Genomic DNA, 20,285 nt, shown 5'->3' with positions numbered 1-20,285 from the left:
CGTAGCATTGGGTAGGGTAAGCAGTGGGTAGGGTAGGATGACATGGGGGTAGGGGTAGGGGTGGCAACTGGGGTAGGGTAGGGTTAGCATGGGGTAGGGGTTAGGTTAGCATGGGGACGAGTGGAGGGTGCATGGGTAGGGGGTAGGGGGCATGGGGTGAGGTTGCATGAGGTAATTGTAGGGTAGGATGGGGGTAGGGAAAGCATGGGGTAGGGGGGCATGTGGGTGGGTAGGGTAGCATGCGGGTCGGGTATGGGCGGAGCTCATGGGGTAGGGTTGGGGAGCATGGGTCTAGTGATTAGGAGGAAAGTGGGTGTAGGGTAGCATGGGGTTAGCCGGGAGGCAGCATGGGGTAGGATGAACGCTTATGGGGTCGCGGGTTAGGGACTAAGGATTGGACAATGGAGTAAGGGTGGGGGTAGACATGGGGTAAGGGTAGATAGGGGATAGTAGTAAAAAAGCAGGGGTAGGGGTAAGACGTGCATGGGGGTAGGGTAGCGGTAGGAGTGGGATAGGGTAGGGTGAGAGGCGGGGTGGGGTGAAGGGGCCTCAATGGTGGTGAGGGTGGGGTAGGCATGGGATAAGTGGTAGCATGGGGCTAGGTAGAGGAGCGGGGTAAGGGAGTCAGCATGGGCTAGGGGTTGTGGGGCATGGGTAGGCGTGGCATGGGGTAGGTGGGGGGGCTCACGGGGCAGTCATAGGATAGGGGAGCAGGGGTGAGGGTAGGCTAGCCATGGGGGTACGGTAATGGTTAACATGGGGTAGGGCTAAGGAGGGCAGGGTGGGGTAGGGCAGGGGAGCATGGTAGGGTGGGAGTTGCATCAGGTAGGCGTTACGGGGGGGCCATGGGGTAGGGAGGGGGGGGGGGGCATGGGTAGGGTGGGAGTGCATTGGCTAGAGGTAGGGGGCATAGGGGTAGGGAGGGGAGATGGGGTAGGGTGCGGAGGTGCCATATGGTAGGGTAGGGGGCATGGGGTAGGGAAGGGAAGGGGGCACACTCGGGTAGGGTTGGGGAGTGTGGGCAGGTTGGTAGGGTAAGGGGGGTCATGGGAGGTTAGGAGGGGAGCATGGTGGTAGGGTGGGAGGGTGCAAGTTGGGTGACGGTAGCGGGGGCCCATGGGGAGTAGGTGAAGGAAGAAGGGGAGCACTTGGGGTAGGGCGTGGGAGGTGAGGCAAGTTCGCGCTTACGGGGTACGGGCGCGCATGGGGTATGGGAAGTGGAGCATGGGGTAGGCGGTGGGAGTGCATTGGTAGGGCTGAGAGGGGTACATGGGGGTAGGTGGGAGTTGCCAATTGGTCTGAGGGTAGGGTACTATGTGGTAGGGTTTGGAGTGCATTGGTAGGGTAGAGGGGCATGGGGTAGGGTGCGGAGGGTGCATTGGTAGGGTAGGGTACATGGGTAGGGTGGGAGTGACATTGGTAGGGGTAGAGGAGGCCATGGGTAGGGTGGGAGTGCATGTGGTGCGGGTAAGGGGTGACATGGGTAGGGTGGGAGTGGCATTGGTACGGGTCAGAGGGGCATGGGGTAAAGGGTGGAGTGCATTGTAGGGTAGCGGTAACATGGGGTAGGGTGGGGAGTGGCATTGGTCAGGCGGTGCGTTAGATGGGGCGTGATGGGTGGTAAGGGGTGGGAAGTAGCATTGGTAGGGTAGGGTACATGGGGTACGGTGCGAGTGCGCACTTGAGGTAGGGTAGGGAGACTGGGTAGCGGGTTGGGAGTGCAGTGGTAGGGGTAGGGTACATGGGGTCAGGTGGGAGTGCATTGGTAGGGTAGGGTACACCCTGGGTAGGGTGGGGAGTGCATTGGTAGTGTGTTAAGGGGGACCGAGTGGGTAGGGTGGGAGTGCCAATGTGGTAGGGTAGCGGTCACAATGGGGTAGGGGTGGGAGTGCAGATTGGTAGGGTAGGGGTGTACCATGGGCGTAGGGTGGCAAGTGCATTTGGTAGGTCGAGGGGTCATCGCGGTAGTGGTGGGAGTGCCTATTGAGAGGTCAGGGCGGATCTGGTAGGTGGGGTACATGGGTAGGGTGGGAGTGCACTCTGGCTAGGCAGTACGGGGTACATGGGGGTAGGGGTGGAGTGCATTGGGTAGGGGCGTAGGCGGCTAACTAGGGTAGGGTGGGGAAGTGCATTGAGGTAGGGTGGGCGCGGCACATGGGGTTAAAGGCTTGGCGAGTGCATTAGGTAAGCGGTAGGCGTACATGGGTACGGGTGCGGCGTGCAGTGATGGTATGGGGTAGAGGGGACATGGGGTATACGGGTGGCGGCAGTGGCATTGGTAGGGTAGGGTACATGGGTAGGCGTAGGGAGTGCCACTGGTAGAGGTAGGGCGAACATGGGTAGGTGAGGGGTGCGCACGATTGGATAAGGTAGGGGTAGCATGGGTAGGGGGGAGTGACCATTGGTAGGGTAGATGGTGACAGTGGGTAGCAGAGTGGAAGTGGCAATGTGTAGGCGGTAGGGCTGCCATGGGGTATAGTTGGGTGGGAGGCCAGTGTAGTGAGCTAGTGGGCGAACGTAGCAGCCGTCGTGCGTCGAGCGACTGTGGTATACAGGTGGAGCGATGTTTAGAATCAGGCACTCCCTATCCGCGCGTATGCTTCATACCACCAGGACCCGCCTCCTCCAGCCAAATCACCAGTCACACACCGTCGGGTGCCACAATCCACGGTCCAGATAAGCTATAGGCCGACTTCTAGCACCAAGACAACTCCTGCCAGCAAGGCTCAGGAAATGTCTAGTTGGCTCTCTTTCCATCCTCTCCTTTCCTAGCATTGGTTTTCCAGGAAGCCCTTGCCACAGAATGTCATCAATCTGGTTCGCGCGCGACTTTAAGAGCTCAAGAGCGTCGTACTCTGACCAGCCCAGCAACAGGCAGGTCGTGCTACTCCTCTACCAACCACCACCAGAGTCGTATTGTAGAACAGAATGAACATGAAACTGTTGAGAATGCGGATGTCAGCATAGTAAGCACAATGGTTTCTGTAGTGTTTATACCACCCATACGCGATCGCGTTAGGCTTAAGCGTCCGCGACTCTGGGGTTTTGGCGTTTGACCCATAGGACCTACGTCTAGTTCGTTGTCATGGTACCAAACTGGCGAGTCATGATCCATATCCCCGGACATATTCCTCAGATGAATAGATAAACCTAGCTAAACTTCTAGTCAGAGAGGCAAGAAGGGATAGAAGCGTCAACATTCGATGTCCTTCAGAAGCGTTGTTTGAATACAGCAAGACTTAGCGAATCTCGCGATCAGCCCTTCCAAACAACGATCACCTGCTCTCCACAAAGCTGAAGCCACTACGCTGGTATGACTTCGTTTCTCGTCTCGCCAGGAAGAAAGAACCATACCCAGCAGAGCCTCACATCGATACTCTTCCAGCAGCTATTCCGGGCCAAGCACGCCCCAACTATATGCAGTCCCTCAACATCGGACGGGGTATATTAGTGGAAGTAAGGCGCTTGCCACCACGTCGGTCTTTTAACTGCCACGATCGAGAGAGTTCATCGATATAAGAACTGCTGGCCAGTTCTGTTCTAGCGCGTCCTGCGCGCGGTCTTTAGCTGTCCTCTCTCCTCCAGTCCTGGGAGCACGCACGCATTCTGGCGCTCCGCTTGAGATCGTCCATACGCTTGTACGCAAAGCATTCATAGATTATCATTCCTCCATGACGTCGAATGTTGGCACAACCGGGTGTCTTCGATTCCATCTTCGATCACAGCGCGCCACAAAACCTCTAGACATTTCCACATATTCTCAGGACAGCCCACTGCCTGCACTTAACTTGCGACTCTACCATTACCACGAGGCATCTGGCTGGCGCAGCTCGTGGCAAATGTGACGAACACTGAGCACACCGGACGGGCAAGATGCTCTGTTTGGTGCGGGCATCCTGATTAAGATTTCTGAAACTGGCCGCACACCAGAGTGCGAACACTGAGTCTCCTCGACGCCAACCGTCTCTCTGCCCTGTGTGTGCTATTAGCTATATTCCGTCTTCTCGACTGACTAGTGCATGGTCAGATTAGCCGCATGTGAGAGACGGCAACACTCGCGGCGTCATGGCTGATGTGTGGTGTATTTGACCACAAATGCGTTATCCGTAACGCCAGACTGGGGATTGCAGGCTCCCCTTGACCTGAGTCGGAAGCAGAGAACGGTAAACTGACTGTATAGACTGAGCACTTGTCATGCATACTTTGGATCTACTTACCGGTGCACGTTGGAACACTAGATATACACAATTTCCTCCTCGATCTTCTAGAAACATGCCAATTCAGATCTTAACGTTATCAGTGGGTCCACATGTATGCGGACGTTGCCAGGCTACCCATCACGAAATCACATAGCTACAATCGAACATACATATAAAGAGAAACACGCAACCATATTAACAGCTGCTTGTTCGCCGTCTCGTATGAGGTGACACTCTCAGATCACGGAACACACCCACGCGTAGAGCAGCAACACACACCACCACACACTACACACACACCGTACACACACACAGGCCACAAGGACGCACAGCGAGGCAACTACAACAACGACACAAACGACGCACACACAGCACACACACACACACACAGGCGACACACACACGCATCACAAACAACAAACAGAGCAGCTGTGCCAACACCGTGTTAAACTTCCACACAGACATCCCCATCCCCTTCCCCACTCAGATTTTCCAGCAACAATAAAAACAGGGGTTACAGAACAAGGTGAAAACTTTCTACATTTCAGTAAGCAGGAGAGATGGCTCAGCTCGGTAAATAAAACGAGGCAGTCCTGATCCTCGCACAGATTATGCTCCTGGCAGAAGTGCCACACAGAGTAATAAATCCTGCTCTGCACGTTCAGATCCAGCACCCTAAGACAGCGGTCGGACCGTGCAGAACAGAAGTTGTTTGAGGATGAATTATTCACCCGCTCCGGCATTGCTCACTCTCATACAAGCAGGGCAGGTGCATACGCAAGGACGTGGGGGTGTCAGAACTCAAGTGGATGGAGGGCTGGTGAGATCGGCTTGCGCTCCACGAGTGCCATGGTAAGACCCCTACATACGCGTCTAATGAATGTGTGGCACTTCACGATGGCTGCTGTCTACTCCGTCAGCAGAGCTCCCCATAAGTATCTTATCTAGTAGGCGTTCTTCTTTCCTCTAGTGTTGGTCAGTGCGTTCCAGGAGCATTATTGACCGTGATGGTGTCCTACCCTACCCTACCCCATGCCACCCTACCTTACCCCATGCCACCCTACCCTACCCCATGCTACCATACCCAATGCCACCCTACCCTACCCCATCCTACCCTACCCCATGAACCCAACCCTACCCCATTCTACCCTACCCAACCCCTTACTCTTCCCTCCACCTTTCTCCATCCTCACTCTCAGATACATAATTTTTCTCATTCACTCCTAAATTTCTTCATTTGATTAAACAAGGAAAGAGATTTAGCCAACGGTAGATTATTGTGACATAGACTATAATGTAGATAATTGACAATCTGTATCCTTTGATAACACCGCAAGAAACAAGTGATATCAAACACAGCCCCCTCTGAATGAAACGGAATGCTTTAATAGTCTGTTCGTATGGCAAAAAGGTTTTGAGATAGCTCATGCACATTGAAATCATGAAGAGGCTGTATGTATCCCTGTATCTTTATCATACTGTAMCCTACATACTGCTACAACATGTTCCTCCTTGCTGGTTTCCCGTGTGACATTCGCTAGAGAGGAAACTTCATCAAGCCCATTGCTTGCCTGTGACATTGTTCATCTCTGTGAGGTTGCCTGGGCGATTGTGTTTAAAATGCATTGCAAACGGTGGTTAGATAGAAGGCAGCAGAGAATCTGTAATCACTGCTTAATTAAGGAATCATCTTGTAGCTTCATTTCCTGAGCTGTAATTAAACACTTCCAATACGTTTCGTTGCAGGGCTTAACATGTTCMCCTGAGATCAAGGTACTGCCTTTAATGTTATCTCACCCGGCTTCTTTAAACTCGCTCCACTGAAAGGAACTGTTGATATTCYCCCTTTGTTATCCTCGTCATAACGCCTAGTGATCCCCAGTATGCTAAAGAGCGTCTCCAGCTAACTGTACTCCAGGCCCCCAACAGTAAATAGCGAGGCGGATTCAGAGAYTGGGCTCACTGATAATACCTACTGGSAAGGAAGGAAAGGGGGAGAATTTCGCCATCCCAAGCAGACACTTGCATAAGCTAAACTGGGTCACGGTGACCTCATGTTACTGTTAGTAGGACAGTGCTGCAGACTTCCTTCGCTTGACGTTTTTCTCTCTCTCTCACAGAGAGGCAGGAAGCTGCTATCCTTTTGGCAGTGTTTGCTGCCTTCTTTGAAGTGAGCCATGTGTGTAGAAAGCCAAACAAGCGCAGTGAGTGTTGGTTGATCTGAAGATGAACCCAGGATGGACACAACGTTAAGGCCTTATTCTGGACTGTATAGACGTGTCCGATATGGCACTCTATTTACCATATAGTACACTACTTTTAGCCAGAGCCAGTAGTAGTTGTAATCCTAGTACCTTTACTTCTGAAGGGTCTGACTAAATCCATCCCTCTGCTTCCTTCTTCAATGAAGTCTAATAATAACCCATCAACGCCCTTGGACGTACTCTGTAGGTTTAACACATCAAAGCAACGGAAAAGACGATGTGACCAGATAGAACTAAGTATCCCCTCCACGAAGGACAAGCCTCCACCAGCAGTAGAGCTCAGAGACTGTAGTTAGGGCTGGAGACATTTTTACATTCTAATAATTTTGCAGACAGTCTTATCCAACAGTCTCCCCCCACTGTGCTAGTGTTTTTAGCCACATTGCATGTATTGGGTTTAGAGCAGGACAAGGGGTTTGTTATAGAACAACTTAATTGTCTGGGTCTATATAGTGGACTTGGACATGCAAAACAGAAGAGGTTTTCAAGGAAAATCTACGAACGTGGTAAGTAGCATTCCCATCACAGTGGTTGCTGTGGCTGTGTAGTGCTGTATGTTCAACAAGGCATTTAAGCACTTTACTTCCCAGGTTAGAGATAGATAGCCAAATATCCCTGGGTATGTCCTCTCCCTTTCTCCCCCCCCCCTCCCTCTCCCTCTCTCCCCCTCTCTCTCTCTCTGTCAATTCAATTCAATTCAAGGGGCTTTATTGGCATGGGAAACGTGTTAACATTGCCAAAGCAAGTGAGGTAGATAATATACAAAAGTGAAATAAACAATACAAATTAACAGTAAACATTACACATACAGAAGTTTCANACATTGCCAAAGCAAGTGAGGTAGATAATATACAAAAGTGAAATAAACAATACAAATTAACAGTAAACATTACACATACAGAAGTTTCAAAACAAAAAAGACATTACAAATGTCATATTATATATATACAGTGTTGTAACAATGTACAAATGGTTAAAGCACACAAGTTAAAATAAATAAGCACAAATATGGGTTGTATTTACAATGGTGTTTGTTCTCTCTCTCTGTCTCTCTCCCCGTCTAGCTCTCTCTCTCTCTCTTTCTGAGCCTCAGCCCTGAGACTGTAAATCTGCTGTTCTGCATCCTAGAACACACATTCTCCCTCCTCCACAATAGATCAAACAGTAATAAATAGCCACCTTCCTCTCTCTCTCCCTCTCTTTTTCTTGCTCTCCAAAAGTTCTTGCTCCTCCTTCCTTCCTGCTACACATGGGCTTCCTCCTGTATGGTAACTCATGGGAACTCTAGATAAAAGTGTTGCAGCTGCACAGCCACTGGTCCCACAGTTACACACACTTGCTACTTCTTGCAATTCAATGCACTGTACTGGACATACATAGTAACAATAAGACAATGCATTCAAAGCTGCAGGGGTGACATTGCTTATTGTTAAGAACATTGTATATATAGCTAACATAACCATTTGTTTCTTGTTTTCAGCCCTAGATGTTTAACGTTAGTTACAGTACCATCAAAAAGTATTCACACTCCTTTACTTTTTCCACATTTTGTTGTATTACAACCTGAATGTAATATTTATTAAATTGAGAGTTTTTGTCACCGGCCTACATGCAATATCCCTTAATGCCAAACTGAAATTATGTTATTAGGCATTTTGACCAATTAATTAAAAATGAAAAGCTGAAATGTCTTGAGTCAATAAGTATTCAACCCCTTTGTTATGACAAGCCTAAATAAGTTCAGGAGTACAAATGTGCTTAACAAGTCACATAATAAGTTGCATGGACTCACTCTGTGTGCAATAATATTGTTTAACATGAGTTTTGAATGATTACCTCATCTCTGTACCCCACACATACAATTATCTGTAAGGTCCCTCAGTCGAGCAATGAATTTCAACCACAGATTCAACCACAAAGACCAGGGATGTTTTCCTATGCCTCGCAAAGAAGGGCACATATTTGTAGATAGGTAAAAATAAAATAAAAATCAGACATTGAGCATGGTGAAATTATTAATTACACTTTGGGTGGTGTATCAATACACCCAGTTACTACAAAGATAGAGGAGTCCTTTCTAACTCAGTTTCCGGAGAGGAAGGAAACCGCTCAGGGATTTCACCATGAGGCCAATGGTGACTTTTTAAAACAGGTACAGAGTTTAAAGGCTGTGATAGGAAGGATGGATCAACAACATTATAATTACTCCACAATACTAATGTAAATAACAGTGTGAAAGAAGGAAGCCTGTACAGAATAAAAAATATTCCATAACATGCATCCTGTTTGCAATAAGGCACTAAAGTAAAACTGCAACAGAAATTGGTTAAGAAATTAACTTTATGTCCTGAAAACAAAGCGTAATGTTTTGGCAAATCCAACACATCACTGTTTCCACTCTTCATATTTTCATGGTGGTGGCTGCATCATGTTATGGGTATGCTTGTCATCGGTAGTGCTGAGCAATTAACCGAAATGTTGGTTATTTCTTGGTTTTTAAACAACTAATTGACCGTCATCGGTTCATTTCGTTCTGCTTTTTTATGTGAGCTCAATGCGCACATTGCGCTGCAGTTTCTCTAGAAATAAATCAGATCATACACAAACTATGCGATGTAGTAGGGAGTTGTAGTTTCCAACAGGCCAATGTTCTACATAGTTTAACGCCGATAACTTGATAATTAACCACAATTACCATAATCCATTGCGCTCTCACGTGTCCGGTCTGTTTATTCTACGCCTGCTATATAAGAGACAGAAGAATGTGCGATCAGGACGGATACATAGAGAGCAGTTGCTTCACAAGGTATTCTTATCTGAAAATACATGATCTAAGTGATTGATAGTTGGTATTCAGCAGTCATTAAAGTATGTCTTATGTACTTTGAAGAACCACTAAAATAGTGATTTTGTCAGACAGCATGGGCAGCAGCTCAATAGAGATGAGATGATGACTTGGAATTAAATAATAAAGTCATCAAATAAAACAAATGTAATATACACAATAACAGAAATATTTTATTCAAGTAAAGTCATTTTAATAAATGATAAGCAGTAATGGGTAGTCTCTACCATCATACGACTTGTATTAATTGTTTTATTGTGTGTTGTTACAGCATTCAACCCCTTTAATGCATAGTGCATTTAATGTAAAAAAATATATATTGAAAACTAAATCGAAAATCGTGATTGTTTTTGAATAATCAAACCGAAACCGAATCGACCTCAAAAATAACTAATCGTTCAGCACTAGTCACCTACAAAGACCAGGGAGGTTTTTAGGATAAAAATACATGGAATAGAGCTAAGCCCAGGCAAAATCCTAGAGGAAAACCTGGTTCAGTCTGCTTTCCATCAGACACTGGGAGACAAATTCACCTTTCAGTAGGACAATAACCTAAAACACAAGGCCAAATATACACTCGAGATGCTTACCAAGAAGACCGTGAATGTTCCTGAGTGGCCTATAGTAGTTATGGTTTTGACTAAAATCGGCGTGAAAATCTATGGCAAGAATGGCTGTCTAGCAATGATCAACAACCAACTTGACAGACCTTGAATAATGTTTTAAAGAATAATGAGCAAATATTGTACAATCCAGGTGTGCAAAGCTCTTAGAGACTTACCCAGAAAGACTCACAGCTCTAATCGCTGCCAAAGGTGATTCTAACATGTATTGACTTTGGGGTGTGAATACTTATGTTAATGAGATATTTCTGTATTTCATTATTAATACGTTTGCAAACATTTCTAAAAACATGTTTTCACTTTGTCGTTATAGGGTATTGTGTGAAAAATCATATTTAATGTGTTTTGAGTCCAGGCTGTAACACCACAAAATGTGGAATAAGTCCCTGGGTATGAATACTTTCTGAAGGCACTGATTACAGTTGTTTCAACTGTATTATATGGGTGCTCCTCGATCAAACGTGGTCTGGCAACAATATGATTTAACTGTGAGTGATGTCACTCAACATGCTACTGTATGACCAACCTGTCCCATCTCCCCGTCTGTCTACAGGTGAAGAAGATGGCAGTGGAGAAGCAGGGGAGTCAGACATGGATGGGCAGAGTGAGTCCAGACACCCAGCTATAGGACCAGAGGATTGGGATGGACCAAGTAAGTTTACGTCATTTCTCTCTCTCTCTGGTGGTTGCCATCTGGTTGTCTGGCAGTTAACTGACATCCCTCAACCAGAAAGCCGTATTTCAACCAGGAAGTGACTTTTTTATGACATCTAATGACATATTTTGCCTGCTGGGAATGGAATGCACCTCGTAGGATGAGTGCTTTCAAATCTACCAGAAAGGGAAAGAGCAAGGCACATGAGATATAAGCCACAACTCTGAAGTTGGGATAAAATGTGCTTCCTAATAACAATAGATGAAAAACTGCGAAAAGTGATGTGGTGAGCTAAATGAGTATATTATCACCATTGAATAGTAAGTTAACTTACCAGTGTTGAATGGGTGGATGAAATTGCTTTGCTCTTAATCTTATGGTATATGTGCTTGAACATAGAATGAAACCCCGAAAGAAAGCTTAGAATGAAAAAATGTACTATATTTATTTTCTCTTTGAAAATCTCATTTTACCATGCAGATTCCCCTTGCTGTTCTTCACAAGAGTTTCGAAAAAATGGTTGTATCTTGTTTTTTTGTTCATCTTAAAAGTCACTTCATCAAAGTGATGGATAATACATCGAACAAGATAGCAACACAGCAATTACTGTTGAGGGCATTACATCCACATTGCTGAACACACAAAATATGATTCCCTTCTAATGCATATGACCTTAAGAATTTATTGCAGCAGGTACATACGTTTATAAAAGTGGGATTTGGACAAGTTGTGCTGGTGCTGAAGCCCCCTGCGGTGTGTATTTTATACTGACAGTGAATCAGTGTTATCGGCCCCTATCAGATAATGCATTTATCATTAAATTTCACATTTGCATTTAAATCTGGAGAAGGAAATGAGCGTTGCTGGTTAAAGATTAGAGAGGCTGGGCCGACAGTAATAAAACATCACTGTGATCAGTCAGGAGACGGGGCTGAGGGGGTCAGCGCTCAACTATGGGGGCCACCATGACAAAAAGACAGCAGGCATCACATGACGAAGAGAAGGCCCTTTGGGCCGGGGAAAACGCTGAGCTTAAAAATACTGCTGTCTTTGAAAGGGAGATAGGATTGGAGGGGATGGGAGCTCTGACTGGCTGTAATTATACACCGATCTCGCTATGTCTCTCTCTCTCTCTCTCGCTCTCTGGACATCTCTCTTTCTCTCTCTCTCTTGCTCTCTCTCTCTGTCTGTCCTTAGCCCTCAGAATATTGAGAATTACAGGCTCATAACAGAACACTGACTGCTGGACTGACTGGGGGTTGGGGGTGTTCAGTAGGGAGAAAATGTTTGAAGCTAAGTATGGTCCTACCTAACTGAACTACCTGACTGAACTTGTCCAATACTAATAGAGATTTCAGTTTACCGTTGCCAAACATTTTGATACAGTGTGCCCTAATGAACATGATCCTGGATTGTCTGCCTCATACTTAGAGTTTCTTTCAAACTCTAACTCCAGAAACATGACMTCAGATGAGATAGCACMATTGTCTCACTGACCARTCCTACATACAGGCATGTATCGATCTACCTGGTSAAAYCCCCAAGGACCCATACWCATATATYTTAGTATATCATCATTACTACACAATCTACATAATGAATATCATTTTGTTAGGATAAGGTYCKCTCCCTCTCAGTTCCAGGTAGTCTCATTAGTATTTCTTAAGATCCTTTARGTTCTACTAGTCCATGAGAGAGKCATAGTTTCAGAGCCGGATGTGGCTGGCACTCCTTCTGTTGTCTTTGTGGGCAGTGGGCAAGAAATGAATCTTTGAGCATAATAATGCCATTCACTATCCCATCKCGSCTGCCATGAAAGGTCATTTCCCTTTTTAATTTTTCCCATTGTGTTGYAAAAGTCAGATGGGCATGTTATAATTTGAATAAAGAGGGAAATCAGACAATCAGATACGAACATTTTGAAATTACATGGCTTCCTGTTCAAAGCGATTAAAAGCAAATGTATTTAGTTTGAGACTGTCTACGCTGTAATCTCTTTGTAAATGTTCAGATAGTGGTAGCATTCAAACTCTCTTTGTTATTTCTTGGCTTAAGTTTAAGCAGGTGCGATAAAGATCAGCACCGGATCATTTTTAATCACTCAGTGTGTGTATCTGAATAGGATGTATAATGGCTGTTACATAAAGAAAGGGGGCATTCTTTTTTTATTAGGTGGCTCTGAACATCCTCACCTGTCTTTGGTGTTCCTATTCTACCACCCCTGGACATTTTCCTCTGACGATAAAGTGACAAAAGCAGCTAACAGTACATTCTCTAATTGATCTTTTCATCTTTATGTGCCATGTAAGGATGAACACATATCGAGTGTTGTAATATAGTCGTTAAGAAGACTCTTTTATCCAAAGTTACTTACAGAACAGTTGACACGGACAGTGACACGTTTATCTGGCCCATGTAGGAATCGAACCCGCAACATTGGTGTTTCCAGCTCCATGCTAACCCACAGCCATTGGAACTACTAGTTTCCCAGTGTTCCTTCCTGTATAGTATGACAGTAGAACCATGTGACTCATTAATCTGATGGGTGTTCTGCCTTCTCTCATAGAACAGAGAACACACAGGGAGTTCTCAATATAACCATGTCCTCCCTGAAGCAATCAGCACAGAGATCTGCTGTTTCATGTTCATTTGGCGTCATGGATATTTGAAATCCATGTTCTATAACGGGAGATAAACCTGACTGTGAAGTACTGCTATTCTTCACTCATTTCCATGGACTAGTTTGTCTCCGATACAGATCTGTCGCTGTTCCTCAAGGCTAAATGAGAGTGGTGGGTTTTAGCTAGCGTTAGCTTCTAATGAACTTCTGCACATTCTAATCTACTGGTCTGCTCTTATGAGCCACACCCCCGTGAAAAGACATGGAAACTCAGTTAGCTTCAGAGGAGGCTCTCTCTCATTGCTTCTCGTGTGGTTTTGTCTCGATACTGTACAGAGTAAAACGTTCTCCCTACGTTTGTAGGAATGCAGTTGTTAGCTTAGGCTTACATGGCTGATTAAGCAGACACTGTGATGTATATCTGTAAACATAATGTAATCTTCCATCTCGGTGTTAGCATGATACCATGTCATTTTACTGTTCAAAAAAACTAAACAACACGCTGCCTCTATTTGTACTAAGTAAGATACATCTGACAAACAGTCTTACTTGAAGATAATGAGTCCAAGATTGCACCAGCAGCTGGGTGAGACGGTTTGTGAAGGAAACGGGGGCAGGGAAGGAGAAGGGAGGAGAGCACTAAACACAAGCAAGTGAGCAGAAGTGATGATCACCTTGCCCATAATTCTTTCTGCTTGACTGGTCCTGAACGGGCACAGCCCTGTCCAGTTACCCTTCTCTCTGTGCCAGCTGGGCATGAGCCACGGTCGGACAGGTTGGGGTGAGCTGAAGGAGTGGCCCTCCGAGACGATGTCCGATGGTCAGACAAGAACAGACCCCTCCCCTATCCACCCATCCCCTTCATCTCCCGCCGGCCTCCATCCCCTTCATCGAGTCATCAAAAGCTGCACGGCAAAACATGTCTGTCCTCAGATGAAGACTACGTTAGTCTCACAGTTTTTACTCCGGACCACCTTTGAGTGTGTGCCGATGGCGATGTTCCCGCCTACTGGTCCACATGAAAACAATAACATTTCAGGTTTTATGCACATATGTCACGCGAGGAGAATTTGTAGAGCAGATGGCCACGATACCGTGGCAGGTGCCTCGGCAAATGTTTGCCATCGCTGTGCTGCTATTTATATCATTGTGAAACACAGAGTCACAAATATTTGAGGACGGAGGAACGGACACAGGGACCGTTGGCCCTCTTTGTTGTGAGTCATAATGACCACCAAAAGAAACAGATTAGGGTTTACAGATGTAGGGTCTTATTGTGAGCCAGTTTGCTACAGCAGGGAAATAATCCAGCAGCAACATGGAATGTGAATTATTATATGGATTATAATTAATGGACATTTGTGGGTTGATACATTTTTTATTAGGTCAAATCAAGTATGACATATTAAAGTGGAAATTACAAACTTTAGAAGCCTTTTTATACCTCGAATAGACTACACGTCTGCATTTCCTGCTGTGCATCAAATTAAGATCCTACATTGGTATACTCCAGACGATAATGACCTGAATGTGTCAGGGCAAACTTTTTTGCCGATACAGTATAATACAGCAGATGCAGTGTAGTAAGTTTGTTGTCCAAATGGGATATAAAAAAAAAGCTATGAATTCCCCCAGTACACCTTCATGTTTGTGGCTACATAATTATAGCACACTATGAGGTAACTGTGAGACAACCCCAGTCCGCAGGCTTGGGCAGCACACTTCCTAAACAGACCCTTGTCATCACACCTCTAGAAGACCCCATCCTGAACACACACACACACACACTGTTAATGAGAGTTCTTCTGGCACCTGACAAGTTCTGCACGGCAACAGTGCATTTTTTATTCTGACTCTGAAGTCCATTAATTGAGGATGTGGTAAGGAAGGAGGGAGGAAGGGGTGCTGGAATGAGAGAAAGAGACAAACTCAGTGCACAGATTCAGATTAGGGCTGCAGAAGATGAGGGTGTAAAAGGGATTTAATGCTAGGATGGATTAGAGAAATCCTTGTAACAATGTTAAATAATTATAGTTCCAGTCGAGATCAAAGCACCATTGATTGAACCCCTCAAGCCTTCAGCACACAGAGTCTTGGAAAGCAGAGATTGGTAAACTAGTGCTCAGACCACTCAGACTGCTCCGGTTAAATTGGATTGGAAATATTAGGATGTAGATGAATCCTTCAGGAGTTTGCAGAAATGTAGCTCGCAAGAGCCATTTGAATAGTTTGATACAGATGTAGGATCTTAATTTGAGCCAGTTTGCTACAGCGGGACAATAATTCTGCAGCAACAGGAAATGTGAATTATTATGTGGATTATAATTAATGGACATTTTTGTAGAGGTTTATACATTTTTCGTAAAGGAAAATCAGGTCTGAAATTTCAAAATGGAAATTACAAACTTCAGAAGCCTTTTTAAACCTTAAATACATTACAAGTTTTATATTTCCTAGGCTTTTCACTGACATTTTCAACCTCTCCCTGTCCGAGTCTGTAATACCAACATGTTTCAAGCAGACCACCATAGTGACTGTGCCCAAGAACGCCAAGGTAACCTGCCTAAATGACTACCGACCCGTAGCACTCACGTCTGTAGCCATGAAGTGATTTGAAAGGCTGGTCATGGCTCACATCAACACCATTATCCCAGAAACCCTAGACCCACTCCAATATGCATACCGCCCCAACAGATCCACAGATGATGCCATCTCTATTGCACTCCACACTGCCCTTTCCCACCAGCACAAAAGGAACACCTATGTGAGAATGCTATTCATTGACTAAAACTCAGCGTTCAACACCATAGTGCCCTCAAAGCTCATCAATAAGCTAAGGACCCTGGGACTAAACACCTCCCTCTGAAACTGGATCCTGGACATCCTGATGGGCTGCCCCCAGGTGGTAAGGGTAGGTAACAACACATCCGCCACACTGATCCTCAACACAGGGGCCCCTCAGGGGTGCGTGCTCAGTCCCCTCCTGTACTCCCTATTCACTCACTGTATTCACCTATTCACTCATGACTGCACGGCCAGGCACGACTCCACAACACCATCATTAAGTTTGCCGATGACACAACAGTGGTAGGCCTGAACACCGACAACAACGACACAGCCTATAGGGAGGAGGTCAGAGACCTGGCTGTGTGGTGCCAGGACAGCAACCTCTCCCTCAACATGATCAAGACAAAGGAGATGATTGTGGACTACAGGAAAAAGAGGACAGAGAACGCACCCATTCTCATCGACGGGGCTGCAGTGGAGCAGGTTGAGAGCTTCAAGTTCCTTGGTGTCCACATCACCAACAAACTAACCAAGCACACCAAGACAGTCGTGAAGAGGGCACAACAAAACCTATTCCCCTCAGGAGACTGAAAAGATTTGGCATGGGTCCTCATATCCTAAAAAGGTTCTACAGCTGCACCATCGAGAGCATCCTGACTGGTTGCATCACTTCCTGGTATGGCAACTGCTCTGCCTCCAACCGCAATGCACTACAGAGGGTAGTGCAAACGGCCCACTACATCACTGGGGCCAAGCTCCCTACTATCCAGGACCTCTATACCAGGCGGTGTCAGAGGAAGGCTCTAAAAATCGTCAGAGACTCCAGCCACTCTAGTCATAGATTGTTCTCTCTACTACGACACGGCAAGCGGTACGGGATCACCAAGTCTAGGTCCAAGAGGCTTCTAAACAGCTTCTACTCCCAAGCCATAAGACTCCTGAACACCTAATCAAATGGCTACTCAGACTATTTCATTGGCCACCCCCCAGCGATCAATCCCCGCCCCCCCACCATTACATCCACTGCTGACTCACCGTCTGTTGATATTCTAATCTATCGTCATAGTCCTCTTAATAACTCTACCGCACGATGTAACATATTATCCGTCTAACTACTAGGTGCCCCAGCAGTTGACTCTTGTACCAGGTACCCCATCCTGCTGTAATCCCGCTATTGAAGTTATTTATCTGCTGGCTGCTTGTGTAATTACTTATGTATATTTTATTTTATCATTTTGTAATATATATTATATATTTTTTTTTTACCTGCATTAGTTTGTTATAGGTCCGGCTCGGTAAGTTCAAGCATTTCCAGCTGTACGGTGCTAATACAACTGGTTATATTGTATTAGGCATGTGAGCACACTAGATACAATCTTATCATGTATTTGATATTTCAGCAAAGTAGAAAACTGAGGAGACTTCGTTCAAGTTGTTATATATTTTTTTCCTCAAATCAACAATTGGACGTGCATCATAGCGATTCTCTCTCAAAGATGTTTTTATTTCCCAGTGGTTTTATTCAAAGCTTTTTATCAATATTGGAAAAATAATGATGATTTTCAGATGAAACTATGAACAACAGCTAGGAACTTTGGGAATGAAAACATGGAAACTAACCTGCATCTCAGCACTCATTTTCTCAACAGGTTTTTCTGAAATTGTGGGCCATCCCTGGCCCAGAGCAAGCCGTGAATGTGTGGTGAACGTCTAACCTGGTATCCACACTGCAAAATAGAAACTTGCTATGCTTTCTCTACTTCACATTAATTCACTTCCTCACACAGACACATAAATGTATAGCCTACACACACACACACACACACACACACACACACACACCACACACACACACACACACACACACACACACACACACACACACACACACACACACACACACACACACACCCATGAAAAAATGTTTGATTGTGTTGATTAAATATTCAACAAGAGATTAGAGAAATCCTTCACTCAATGCTGCAGTTCTTTTCATGCAAATGTACTCACTGATCTGATTACTGTACTAAGAGGTTTATGGCAAAACTTCATGGTTGTTAGTTATATCATCTAAAATAGGACTAAATAAAATCGCTGTTTATTTATCATTCTGAGTATTCTGAGTAAAGTTTGCGTAGGTACAGTATGTTGGCTGCACGCAATCATAGATATAGATTCTATTGATTGTCACATTTTTCAGAGAGAATCACTGTATCATTGAAATCACATTTCATTTGCAGTGTTTCTTTTTTTCATGACAGAATTCAATGAGGAATGAAAGCTGTTGGTAATAGGAAAGCTGAACACAGTAGCTGGCAGTGATTCTGCCCTGGGGACTTGTTCTCAATGCTGCCTTCTTTCTTTAACACCTGTTGTTTGTTCTGCAATGTTACACCCTCTGAGTTTTCCCTACTTATTTGAAGAGTATCACTTAATCGGGTGAATATGTGATTGTGTATTTAAAATGTACATGGAGATGTTTCGTGCAAGTTATTTGAGAGATGTTATACTGTGAGTAACTCAACTGAAACTTACAGGAAGTTGAATCATCCCTCTCATTCCATAGGATTAATTTTGCTGTAAATATATAAACTATATTTGTGTTTCTTTCTCAGTGCTGCTCCTCCTGATTCATTGAGAGTTCAACAGAATCTTACTGAGTAGCTGCACTGGGTCAATTTTTATGTACATATATTTGCGCTATTTATGGTAACTTTTTGTTTCAATTCAGTTTTGAAAACAGAGCACGCTCAAGTCATCATGCATATGGTTTGGCTGTGGGAATGTAAATCTTAAGCTTCACCCTCTCTCTCCCTCTTCTCTCTCTCTTTCGCGCTCTCACGCTCCTCTGCTCTCTCTCTCTCACACACACACACACACACACACACACACACACACACACACACACACACACACACACACACACACACACACACACACACACACACCACACACACACACACACACACCACACACACACACACAACACACACACACACACACCACACACACACACACACACACACACAGTTCTCCTCTCTAGTGAAAGGTATTGATATCAGAGCAGTGCCCTGCCTCTCCAAGACAGTGTGGTGTGGTGATGAACAGCTGTGTCCGCTGTTGGCCCCTGGTCACGCCAATTCCAGCTGGTTTTTGTGTGAAGTTGGGGGGGCGGGCACTGGTTGTCAACTGAATTAAAATACAATAATAGTAATAATAATGATAATAAAAAGTTAATAAAAACCGCATGTCCTTCCTGATTGTGAGTGTTGTGGTATTCAATTATGCAAATTTTCATTGGCATATTAATCATCTTTTCAACAAACAAGCCGGCCGTTAATTAAAGCAAAGCATGGATAAAGACGTGTTGCCGGATCATCACTCCGTTTATTCACCGTGCACAGACCCGCAGTTAAGTCAATTCCGGCTGTGAGATGAATTTCAATGTTCTCCCGCTTTTCCCTGTGTGTGTGTGTGTGTGTGTGTGTGTGTGTGTGTGTGTTGTGTGTGTGTGTGTGTGTGTGTGTGTGTGTGTGTGTGGTGTGTGTGTGTGTGTGTGTGTGTGTGTGTGTGTGTGTGTGTGTGTGTGTGTGTGTGTGATAGTTGTGTATGTATTATGGTCAGTGTGTGTGTGCTGAGTGTGCGTGTGTGTGTGTGGTTTTCTCACTTGTTTGTGCCATTGTCTGGAGGGGGGCCAGTAACACTGCAGTGCATTAGAGTGGGAGAGGCTGAATATGTAGTTTGCTCATTTAACAAACTCCTATAGTAGAAAGTTGTCTTGGTTACCTATTTATTGGAAAGAATGGAACAAATGACAGGCTACAGCTTTAACCCCACTACCTCCGTATTACAGTTATGATTATACTGCATTATACTGTTGAAAAAACATCATAGTTATTTGTAATTTATTGACACGAAAATATGTATATTTGTGTGTTGGTTCTTAGCTTGGCTCATTGGAAGGAGAATGGAGATGACTGAAATCTGTGGAGAGATATACTTGTCCTAATCACAGCTCACTGATCAGCTGCCATTCATACAGGCACAACGCCTCTCGCCCTATTTGAGACTAGATAGTTTGTGTGTATGCATCGATATGTAGGCTACGTGTGCCTTTTTAAAAAATCTATGTGTTCCTGTCCTTGAGCTGTTCTTGTTTATTTATGTTCTGTATTATGTCATTCTGTAATTATGTTTCATGTTTGTGTGGGACCCCAGGAAGAGTAGCTTGCTGCTTTTGCAACAGCTAATGGGGATCATAATAAAATAACAAATACCAAATTAACAACCCA

At 45.0% G+C, this 20,285-nt stretch overlaps 1 protein-coding gene across 1 annotated transcript in view; it reads left to right on the top strand.

Moving 5' to 3' along the window:
* Positions 1–20,285, top strand: part of LOC112074570 (uncharacterized) — a gene marked incomplete at its 3' end in the record, with an annotated part of 56,179 nt that overhangs the window by 22,432 nt on the left and 13,462 nt on the right. Inside the window, exon 4 of the mRNA XM_024141728.2 lies at positions 10,485–10,583. Coding sequence (XP_023997496.2) covers positions 10,485–10,583 — 99 coding nt within the window. The remainder of the gene's footprint in view (positions 1–10,484; positions 10,584–20,285) is intronic.

The sequence above is a fragment of the Salvelinus sp. IW2-2015 genome, unplaced genomic scaffold (assembly GCF_002910315.2).
Source record: "Salvelinus sp. IW2-2015 unplaced genomic scaffold, ASM291031v2 Un_scaffold2689, whole genome shotgun sequence".
NCBI classification, from domain to species: Eukaryota; Metazoa; Chordata; class Actinopteri; order Salmoniformes; family Salmonidae; genus Salvelinus; species Salvelinus sp. IW2-2015.
Note: the sequence above shows the minus strand (reverse complement) of the source record. Positions and strands in the feature narration are given on the sequence as shown.